Raw genomic sequence first — 12097 nt, forward strand, 5'->3', positions numbered from 1 at the left:
ATTTATAATACCAAATCTCATATCTAGGTTGATAATATTTTTGTAAAATTGCTATCTAGCATTCCTTCAGTTCTTGGGAGAAATACTACTCTGGGGACTCAAACTGGCACTGCTTTTATTTCATCTAAATTACAGCTGCCTTTCTCCTCATCCTAATCACTATTACCAGTTTCTAGTTTCTGCTTCTAAAGGCAAAATGTGAATTTGATGCCTACTTTCTTTTGCTCTCCTGTCCCTAGTTTCCAGCTCCATTGATATTTTTTTTTGTTTTGTTTTAGTTGTATTTTGGACCTCAGAACAATAGTTCCCATACCAAAGTGTCTTGCTTTCAACTGTAATTTATAGACTAGGTAAAATACCTTCCGTAGCATAGGTCTAGAATCAAAACCTGAAGAATCTGAATTAACAAGCTTTTTGTTAGTTTGAGCTACATGAGGATAAAAGTCCTTGGTACCAATCACTTCGTTACAGGAGAATGATCTTATTTGTTACGGAAGACCTAGAAGACCTAGCAGCACAACTTACTTATTATGCCCCATTTTCATTTTCAGAATAGGAGTCTTTTCTTAATCTTGTATTTGCTTTAATGATAACTCCCTGAGACGGCATGCGTCAGGCTGCATATGTGCAGCACAATTGGTTGGGGCCTCACTTTCTGTTGGTGTTGTCAGATGCTGATGGAAATAATTACTTCTGGCACTTGAATAATATATCAGACCCACTTAGCAAATGTTGGACTGACACAGCATATCATCTGCATGACCCGTTCCCAACCTGATGTCCTTGAAATGTTCTGGACTAATACCTCCCAACAGCTCCAGCCAACGTCGCCAATGTTTAGGGATGATGAAATAGGGTTGCCATATTTCTATCTGTGAAACTGTTTTTGAGCTATTTTTTTATGGAAGATCGGCAAAAATGCCACTGCTGTCATGGGGGGCTATACATCAGCAGTTTCCCGGACATTTTGCCCAGACTCTGCTGCCAACTGCAGTATTCTACATAGGTCCGGGAACTTCTGGATGTATGGCAACACTAAATGAAAATTGTAATCCATTGACTTCTGAAGAGTGCCAGATTTGGGGTGGCTGTTCTGTATGCCCTGAAATGAATTAGTTTTGTGGGTAGGGTAAGCATTTCTTAGAATCATAGAACTGTAGAGTTGGAAGGGAACCCTTGCAGTGTAGGAATCCCGCCCATCGCCATCCGTGGATTCGCTCAAACCACCAGCCATCTGGTTAACAGCCAGATGCACTGACCTATTGTGCCACAGGAGGGCCCTACGGGTAGAAGATCTGCCTGCGTAAGGTAAATAGCAAGAACATTCCAACAGACTGAACTATTGAACTGTCTCTTTGCCTAGAAAGATATTTTGTAATGGTCTGTTTTTTAAGAAAGGCAATAACATTTTTTTATTGCTTGCTTTAAATAGGTATAATCCACATACCATAGCAATACTATAGATCTGTTTTCAGCAAAAATACCTGGGTTATAATTTCACATTGCATTTACTTTACAGTTACTCATTTGAAACGGTATTAAATATGATTAATGTTAGATTTAAATTCTAAATCTGACTCATCAGAGGATTTAGTAACATTAATTCAAAAGGAAAATGAAAGAAATGCTTTGGGGCAATATTAAGAGAATTTTGGGGACATTAAGATAAGTATTATCCCATTAAGAGGATGAGTGGTATCTAAATAGAGATGAAAGGTAAAGTGCTAAATCTTTCACAAAGCCATAATCCCTTGTGAATGTTCTTAAAACGGATATCTTGTGGTTTCTCACTGTATACCCTGTTCCAGAAGCAGGAAACTTTAAGATTCTTTATTTCCCTATGCCTGTAGGAAAGTCAAAGCTGTGTCTGAGCACATTTAAGCATAGAATATCTATTTAATGTGATAATGAGCATTCTATAGCTGCTGGAATTGAACTGTGGGCAAATCATTATAAGCAGTATAAAAGCTAAAATTCATATTGCATATATTTCACTTCCACTACTAACCAGTAGGACACTAAGCTACGCACTAAGCTATATAATTATTATAATTATATAACCTGTTGCATATGTTGTTTGAGAAGTAAAGAAACACAACATGTAAATGGCATCAATTTTCCTTGCACCATAATTGGTTAGTGCAAGGCCTCTAGCTAACTTACTCATTCACACTACTTTTTAAAATATTGTGCAGCTTGATTTGACCTGATCTCTAGTAATTAAAGATCTGTGAGTTGGAATGTGCTTGTTTATCTTGGTATAGACCTTCTCTGCCTGCCTAGTTTAAAGGGCTTTCAAATGAGGGTTTCAAATGTACCGTAATATCAGTTCCTGGTCTACCAGCAGCATTTGGGAAACCCAGAGTCTTTCAGGCACCTCTCCTCTGGGGGTCATTTGCTTCCTTTTTATAAGAAGCATCTGCATGCCGCTCCAGAAACAGTGTTCTCTGACCTGCTTACAATAACAAAACATGAAAAACCCCAAAACAATTTGTTATGCCTACCGGGGAGGTTGCTCAAGAGCAAACAGGCAAGATCCCCACTGGTCTTTTCAAAGGCTTTATTATTGGTGCAGAAACATTTACAGTCCAGAACGTCTCAATTCCATGTCTTGCTCAGTCACTAGCAGAATCTGAGAGTGGGCGGTCCTTAAACTTTCTCCAGCAGAGTAGTCTCTTGACCCCCATCCAACGCCTCCCCTCTCTGCCTGTAAACCTGCTGCGCAGAGAGGGTGTGGCTAAAGGGGGACCTGCCTCCCCCCCCACTTTGCTCATGCCCGGTGTCTTGGCTCTCTCTTGCATCCTCTGAGCCCTGCATCCCTTCCCCACTAGATCTTTGGAGGCTTCCTGTAACCCAGCTGCCCTTCCACCTCTCACCTCTGAGCTGATGGCAGTTCCCTGACACAATTAGTAAAGACTGCGGAGCGAATAATTGGGTGCACTCTTCCCACCTTGGATCAAATTTGTGCTTCCAGGTGCCGTAAGAAAGCTGCAGAGATAGTGCAGGACAGTGCGCACCCCGGAAATGATCTCTTTCAGCTTCTGCCTTCTGGAAGAGAAGGTACAGGGTCATAAAGACTAGGACTAGCCACCTGAGAAGCAGTTTCTATTCAAATGCAATTTTGGTTTTAAACACAGTGTAGGGTAGTCTCTATGGGAGTCTATTGTATTTAATTATGGGGTATCAGAGTTTTTAGGGGGCTAACCAGGCTGGGATAGCTGGGAGAGCAGGCTTGTTGGTTTTTGAATGTCTGATGTAGATTTTTTTCAATTTCGTTGTTCTGTATGGGACAATGACAACAAAGATTATCGTATCAATCAATCAATAAAAATAAATTAAAACACTTCAGCAGCAGCAAGTAAAACAGTATAACAATATAAACAACAACAACACTAGAAGCAGAATATAAAATTCAGTGGAATCTAAAAATAATGTCTTCACCTGGTAATGAAAAGAGTAAAGAACGTGATAGGCAAGCATCGGGGGGGGGGCATTCCTTAACTAAGGTGTCACCATGAAAAAGGCCATTTCTCAATTAGCCACCAGTAGCAATTCACTTGATCTAGAAAAGGGTAAGTACCTTGGAAGAAGTGGGTCTTTCAGGTAACCTGGTTCCATGCTATTATGGGTGTTAAGGTTCCCCACCTCTCCTGTAGCTTGTTAAAAAGACATCTGGGGTGTTATCATTTTGTCAGCTGGGATTAATGTCTGGAGCAATCCATATATGTCACAGTCTTCACTGCCATCTCTTTGCTACTCTGTCCTCCTCGGTTTCCTTTCTAACTAGCGCTTGGCGTCCCTTGACATGTGCACACTCTTGAATTGAGTGCCTCAGAAAAGAGGAGCTGGCTCGCTTAACAGATAAAAATAGCTTGCTGTATGTCATGGATCACGTACATGCTGTGCTAAGGGCCCAGACTTCCCAGTTACTCTCCATAATTTATATGGTGCCTCAGCATGATGCACTTTCTATGCTGCCACTTTTAAATTATGCATGCTAAAATGAAAAGTACTTACTGAAAACAGAATGTGACCCCAGAAGACTCCGCTCCCTTTGTGTGAATGGATCATTGCTATGCGCCACTGCTTCCTTGCAGATCAGGGAGAAGGTTTAGGTTGACCTAGTAAAAATTATAACTTGAGTGCATTTGTTAAACAGGAAACTTAACAACCTAATGTAGAGGCTTCCCAACCAAACAGGCGTGTATGGGGATTTTGTAGCCTCGTTTGTAGCTCATAATCATTTATGTTTCTTTTAGCTACGCCCCGGCTCAGAGCCTGTCCAAAAAGCAGCTTTGACTGCACGTGGCTTAGCAATCTAGCATCATATTGTAGGTGTGGGAAGCAAGAGAAAGGGAGGGAAAGTGTTTTAAAACAACAGTTGATGTTTGGGACTAAGCCACTGTTGCTGATCCAGCTAGTCCCCAATTCCCTAGAGTACAGGGACAAATCTATGTGGCTTTCAGGTATTCTGAATTGTCATGTACAGCACTTGGAAGAATCCTGAATATGCCATCTAATCCTTTAATTTTTTTATCACTCCTCTCTAATCTCTACAGGTAGTAGCATAAGCTCCTTTAGGTCATTAATTATAAGGCACTGCTGACATGTATTTGAGTCTTCTAGATTAGTCCAGTCAACTTAGTCTCGTACTGTGCAAAACTAATGTTTCTCCATAAAATTTGTATTGTAGAGTATATCTATCCCTGTCCACCAAAGGTAACTCTCCTTAAATGGTCTGTAATCGTCCTTAAAGGTAAAGGGACCCCTGACCAATAGGTCCAGTCGTGGCCGACTCTGGGGTTGCGGCGCTCATCTCGCTTTGTTGGCCGAGGGAGCTGGTGTACAGCTTCCGGGTCATGTGGCCAGCATGACTAAGCTGCTTCTGGCGAACCAGAGCAGCACACGGAAACACATTTACCTTCCTGCCAGAGCAGTACCTATTTATCAACTTGCACTTTGATGTGCTTTCGAACTGCTAGGTTGGCAGGAGCAGGGACTGAGGAATGGGAGCTCACCCTGTTGCGGGGATTTGAAGCGCCGACCTTCTGATCAGCAAGTCCTAGGCTCTGTGGTTTAACCCACAGCGCCGCCCGCGTCTCAGTAATTGTCCTTGTTGTTGTTGTTTAGTCGTTTAGGTCGTGCCCAACTCTTCGTGACCCCATGGACCAGAGCACGCCAGGCACTCCTGTCTTCCACTGCCTCCCGCAGTTTGGTCAGACTCATGTTTGTAGCTTCGAGAACACTGTCCAACCATCTTGTCCTCTGTCATCCCCTTCTCCTTGTGCCCTCAATCTTTCCCAACATCAGGATCTTTTCCAGGGAGTCTTCTCTTCTCATGAGGTGGCCAAAGTATTGGAACCTCAGCTTCAGGATCTGTCCTTCCAGGGAGCACTCAGGGCTGATTTCCTGAAGAATGGATAGGTTTGATCTTCTTGCAGTCCATGGGACTCTCAAGAGTCTCCTCCAGCACCATAATTCAAAAGCATCAATTCTTCGGTGATCAGCCGCCTTTATGGTCCAGCTCTCACTTCCATACATCACTACTGGGAAAACCATGGCTTTTTCTATACGGACCTTCGTCCTTACTGTTGAATAAAACATTTTATTTCTGCATATTTTATTTTCATCCACTGGTTCATCCACTGGTTCTTACACTGCCTTTTCCTGCTACATTAAAAAGCCCAAGTGTTGACTTTAAATTTAAAACTGAGTTCAGCTCCCATGTGCTAAAACTGTAATCTTGCTGCATTGCTTTAAGCTTTTAGAACATATTTCAATAACATATTTGGGTGTGAGTTTTTTCCTGCAAGAGCTGCAGATTTAAAAAATGGAAAGCAGAGAGCTATAAAAAGTATGAGACAAGATTACTATAAAACTGTAAATAATGAAAATCCTGTTGACCTTTCTCTCCTGAGGCAATATGTCATCATGCTTTAATTAGATCTCATGCATGACCAAACCAAAAATTGTTTAGAAAAGAATTCTTATTGAATCAAGGAGTTCAGTAGGGAAATTCCATTCTCTTCACTGCATTCCTTTCAGTCGCTTGGAAGGATAGGAAAACCCTTTTGGGCAAAACAGATTCATCTCTAGGACAAGGTCTTTTAGGGAGCATTGTTAGGCTGGAACCTTGTAGTAAACCTTGTTGGGAAGCAACCTTGGAATCAACGAACTAAGAGAACCTTTGACAGGTAAGCTTACTGCATATCCAGAATGTGGGGGCCTGCACCACCCTCCACATAGTCTTCTGAATCTGCCCTGAGTGAATTTGGGGTTATCTGAGCTATGTGCTGTTACTTCAGTCACAGAGAAATATTTATGTGAACAAACACTTGACTATATTTAGAAGATATAGATCTCTCTGTTTCTCATGCACTAGCAGTTTGATTAGATAAGAGGTTGTATGTTTTTATCGCAGCCAGAGAAGTCAATAGCTATTAACCAAACATTTCCCCTTATCTGCCCCTCCCCTCCTGGCATTGGTGTGTGTAGTAGTTTTTCAGTTTGTTTTCACTGAAGTTGATTAACATCGCTTGCAATACTTTTTACAGGATCCAGTCTATGGAAGAGGAAAACTGGGAGAAATTCAGGGTCTTGTTCTGGGCATGCTAGACAGCTTTAATTATGAACAAGTAAGTAAAATGGGCTTTTTCTTCCTACTAAGGTAAAGCGATCTTGCCTAAAAATTGAAGGGCTTTTTGTCTAATGGAAGAGAAATTGAGTGGTGTTATCCACATTATCCCCTTTGTGTTAATTAACCAAACAGTTAATTGCCTATTAAATGAATCTTCCACCAGGTATGATGAAAGCATGTGTTAACAAGCAAGTTTTTGTTGTCTTGGACATGACAGTACCTGTAGGTTATCAGATACCCTATGAAGCTTCCTTTATACTAACTTAGACTACTGGTCTATCTAACTCAGCACTGTCTGCTGACTGGTAGAAGCTGCCTAGGATCTCAAGCAGAGGTCTATCCCTCACCTCATGTTTGCTTTTTATTTACCTTAAGGCCTCTGTAGACAATGTGCAATGCAACAAATGTACCGTTCTTGCTAAACAGCTGACTTGGGGATGGTAGGATTGTTTCTTCTGGACATGATCATGCTCTCTGAAGGAGCAGGTTCACAGCACAGGTGTGCTTCTGTCGCTTGCTTTCCTTCCAGGTGAGGTGGTGGTAGCAGTGAGGAGTACATCTTGCCACCTTGGGCTGAGGAGTTACCTTTGAATATTTCTCTCACCAGAATTTTGCCACTAATTTCCCCTGCTTTGATGAGCTCATCGTTCAATTTCCCCCACTAAGTGGGGAGCTGCATTTTGAAATTTTATCAAATGCAGTTTATTTGTGTTTATTGTTTATTAAATTCATACCTAGTCCTTCCTCCCTGAAGGGTGCTCAGGGCAGCTAACAATATGAAATCCAACCAAATTCAATATACAATAATTAAAATGGCAGTTATAAAAGATCAGATCCCCACTTACTGAAGGCCCCTGCTTGTGCCATCACATGAGAAATTCTGTTCTGTTTTACCACACTTAGAGCAAATCTAAGCATATCCTTCTAGTTTTTTGAGCCCATTTCTTTGGTCAGAAACCATCTTCCCTCTATGACCATGATAGTATGGAAACTTGCTTTTTTTTTCTTTTTCAGATGAATAGATTGTTTACTGGTAGTTGCTATTTATACCTTAGCCTTTTGATCCCTGGATGTATTCTCAATAGGAGAGTCTTGTAGCCATTTTTGAGCCCAGAATAGAACGAAGAAAAGCTCACTCCTCACTTCCCTTGCAGTCATCTTTTCCCTTGGGAGCTTTAGGCTTCTCCTCTCATTCTCAAAGTAGCAAGACAGTTCTTAATTGTGATTTCCAGGTATGATGCACAAAACCACCTTTGTAGCTTGCTCTGAAGAAGGGGAAGAGGCACAGAGAGAAATGGCACTAACTCATCAGCAGACACAGCCCCTCTGGGCATGAGGAGGTGTGAGGAATTTATTTAATTTCCTCGCTGGGAATTTGCTTTCATGAGCCATCGGAAGGCATACTTCAGTACCATTTAAAGTTCTGTAGCTGGGAGTCTTCTCTGCCATATTCAACTCTTGCATTGCTCTGGCATTTAATTAGGAATTTGCTTAGGGTGCCTCCATATTGCTTTCTTCCAGTGACGCTGGTAGTAAGCTGGAAGTCTGAGAAAGTTGCTGGCTAGGAGACTGGGTGGGGGTGCCACCCCCCAGTGCTGTTGTTGTGCATACACACTTCTGTGTAGGATAGGTGTGTCTGCGTGTGAGCCAACCCCAGTAGCACTATACATAAATCACAGGAATGTATGAAACAAATAACTATCACACAAACATATTCTAGTTTTGCATGGGATGAGGCAGTCATCTTCAAAAAGCTGCATTGCATGGGTTGGATTACATGACCCTTGGGGTCCCTTTCACAATTTTATGATTGTATGGTGAGTGTAAGCATTAACTAGGTCATACCCATACCCCACACATTTAGAGCACATGGCTGCCCTCAAAGGAATCCTACATGGCGTGTTACAGTTCAGTGTTGTAAGTCAGCTGTACCCTCATTCACATAGATGAAACAAGCTGTCTCCAAAAGTTAAAAAGATTGAGATGGAGGTGGAGGGGTGATGGAGAGAAGCCCGAATGAGAGGAGGGGGAAGGAGGTGGGGAACAGCATGCCTGGTTGGACCTGGTTGCCAAACCATGGTTTGGGTACCAGGGAGTGTCATCTATGCACCTGGCAGATGTGGTTGCAAGGATAAATGTGGATAATCCCATGCACGCCACCTGAACTTCTATGGGGAAGGGTAGCATGCAAGTTTGACAGATAAACATTTGTATCCTCAATATGATAGCCCTAACCAATATGATAGCTGTTTGACAGTGGAATTTGCTGCCAAGGAGTGTGGTGGAGTCTCCTTCTTTGGAGGTCTTTAAGCAGAGGCTTGACAACCATATGTCAGGAGTGCTCTGATGGTGTTTCCTGCTTGGCAGGGGGTTGGACTCGATGGCCCTTGTGGTCTCTTCCAACTCTATGATTCTATGATTCTAACCACACAAAGTTCTACAATTGGAGCCCATCCAGTACAATGGGGTGTTGCACATGATGCAGACATATTGTAAGTGGCTGCTGGTGGTGTTATATCATTTAAACATTATGTATGTTTGTTTTAGAGTATCACTTTGATGGGTCCAATTTATGCTTGAGCTCTGTTGTAATCCCAAACACCTTCTCATTAGCATAAGAATAGCTTGTTTTTTTCGCCACTTTACACAAATACGAAATTGGTTTAGCCCGAAGGCTCAAAATGTGTGAGCTAGGAAGACACCATTCTATTGGATAAGCTCCAATTACAGTACTGTAGACTGACCTGTTATAAAATGGCCACACAGTGACATTTGACAGCATATATTATGTATAAAATAGCAGGATCTGTCATTAAGATACCTAAAAGTGTTGTTTCTCCCCTCATTTAATCTCTGTGAGATGTTTTGCCACATGCAGAATTTATGGAGCATGGCTAACAGGTTAAGTGATGTCTTTCTCGTATTGTCCTTGTGCTTGATCAGACTCTCTTGGAGACGACAACCAACCTACTCAACCATGACCTCCACTGGTCCTTACGTAATTTGAAAGCATCTGTGACTAGAGGGCTGAACCCCAAGCAAGATTACTGTTGTATTTGTCTACAGCAGTACAAGAGAAGACAAGAGACTGCTGACCAAATCATAGTCTTCAGGTAACTGTTGAGAAAAGGCAATAAGAGGTCCTAGCAACAAGAGGTCCTGAAGTTTAATATAGTTAAGATACATAGAGGTGGTTGTTGTCTTGCTGCACTGTGAGGGGGCCTGATGTAATGGGCTCTGTATGTCTTCAGGGTTTGTATTTTTTATTTATTTTTAAATTTTATATCCCACTTTTCATCATGCTGATCTTAAAGCGGCTTACAACAATAAAATATACAATATAGAAAATTTAAAACATTGATTAAGCTTCCAGAATTCTAATCTCAAGAATTTAAAATCCCCCTGAATGTAAAACTTAGGAGACTTTTAGCCAGCAGAAACAAGTATTTCTGAAGGGCTTTTATAGATGACTGAGACTAATTTCTCTTTAATCGTTAGGTGGTCATTTGGCAAATAGAGATCCAGAAAATGTTTGTGACAGAGAATAAATGGACAAAAGTATGCTTACTCCACTATATTAAAAGGGTCTTCTTACTCTGTGTTTTGGATTGCAGGATTAATGTCTTTTAAAATACGTTTGTTTCTCTTGACAGTAGTGTGACATTTGGTTTACTGGAACCTATTTAGAATTAATTTTACAAAACAAATGTGCTCTGGTGTGCAGAGCATCTAGTTAATATATGTGTGCAATTAAATTTCTTTCTTTTTTTTGTAACAGCTGTGGCCACTTGTACCATTCTCTCTGCCTCCTGAGTAAAGAGTGTGGCACTGAAACAGACGGTCAGATGAGATGGACTTGTTTTAAATGCAATGCAAGTAACAAAGGAGGAAAACTAAGCGGTGCTTGCTTAGAAATGAAGAAGGGAACTCCTGTATCTCTGGCACAGGTAAGATTTGCAGAAGTGAACCTTTCCTAGAAGGCTGAGGTTATACCTGAGTTTAGGAGCACCTCAGTAAAATGAAGCTTCTTTTGTCTACACTTCCATCATTCAAGAAGCTTTTGGTGTGGCTTGATAAGTTCTTGCCGTGTTTGAATTGAAGGCTTTTTAAAAAAATGGGACATGCATTTATTTATGGTACAATGAAAGGCAAATGATGGCTTCTTGCCATGTGCTGTATGAGTGCTTTCCACACGTGCTAGCAATCTAAAATCTTCCATGTGTCGTAGTAGACAAGGCATTCGTTCAAATTGTAGGCAGACATGAAAATAAATACTGGGGAGCAGCAGGAATCATTATGTGCACTGTACCTTCAACTGCCACTTTGGTGTGTTTTGAGGTCTGCAACTGCTGTTCTTGCTCCTCTGGCCGAGAATCAGTGTCTGAGATGAGGCTGCGGAATTGATTTTGAATCTCTGGAGACAAGCATGGCTTCTGGCAGTCCTGCTTTTTTGTGTAACATTCCTCCAGGGGTGATCAAGAGGTGGTGGACCATCCTTCTTGGAGGGATTTAAGCAGACATTGAATGGCCATCTGTCATGTATGATTTACTTGAGACTCCTGCATTGTAGGGGGTTGGACTAGATGACCCTCGAGCCCCTTTCAACTCTATGATTCTATATGTGGGTCAAGTTAAAGTGGATTCTGTGCATACTCATGTCTGAATTACTCCAAGTGGAGAGAAATCCTTCCCGTAGTGCAGTTTTTATCACGGATTATTTGTGTGTGAAAGAGCATAACATCCTTATTGAAAAATTAAAATGTAGAAAATGCTTTTTAGATACAGTGCTTCTGCTAAATGCCTCCCAAAATTGCATTTGGCATTTTTTTTTTTATCACAATGCTGACTCATGTTCAGTTTGCAAGCTGCTTAATGATAATTCAGAAGCTTTAAGTAATCCAGCTGCTAAAGCAAAGTAGTAGAAAATCCTGATTTTAGAGTATAAATGTTATACGCTTGAATTGGATGAGAGAGGACTAATATACAATGCAGCCAGAGGATGGTTGCAGTGGGAGTCGATGTTTGTAGCTATTGTAAGGAATGCCTGATGTATCTATCCAACAAGATCTCATGGCCTCGGGATTTGACGGCACTCTGTTTCCACAACAACTTGAACAGAGAACAGATTTGCATTGAATTAAGTGTCCAGACCAATGATTCTTCTAGTGACTTCATTGCTTTACTCCATTTGCATTGAAGTACAAGTAATTCAAATAACACTCTAATGGTCAAATAACATCCTTCCGATGAGCTATTTGTTTGTAGCATGCATCTTAAGCTGCCAGCTTTAAAATTAATGCACTTCAGCTGTTAGAAACTGGAGAACATGGTGGACACTTGAAAGTCCTTCAGCAGTCTAAGATAATACTATTTGCTGTAGTAGGTCCCCTACAATATAGTACAGTACTTCGAACCCTTTGTTGTTTGGGCTTAGTGAATTCTATGTATAATCCTGCTATA

The 12097-nt window shown here is 41.2% G+C and overlaps 1 protein-coding gene across 1 annotated transcript in view; it reads left to right on the plus strand.

The window, feature by feature from the left end:
• Positions 1 to 12097, plus strand: part of VPS8 (VPS8 subunit of CORVET complex) — a 96251-nt gene that overhangs the window by 68942 nt on the left and 15212 nt on the right. Inside the window, 3 exon segments of the mRNA XM_079976830.1 lie at positions 6555 to 6635; positions 9581 to 9750; positions 10416 to 10584. Coding sequence (XP_079832956.1) covers positions 6555 to 6635; positions 9581 to 9750; positions 10416 to 10584 — 420 coding nt within the window.

The sequence above is a fragment of the Podarcis cretensis genome (assembly GCF_951804945.1).
Source record: "Podarcis cretensis genome assembly, chromosome: 5".
In the NCBI taxonomy this organism is placed as follows: domain Eukaryota; kingdom Metazoa; phylum Chordata; class Lepidosauria; order Squamata; family Lacertidae; genus Podarcis; species Podarcis cretensis.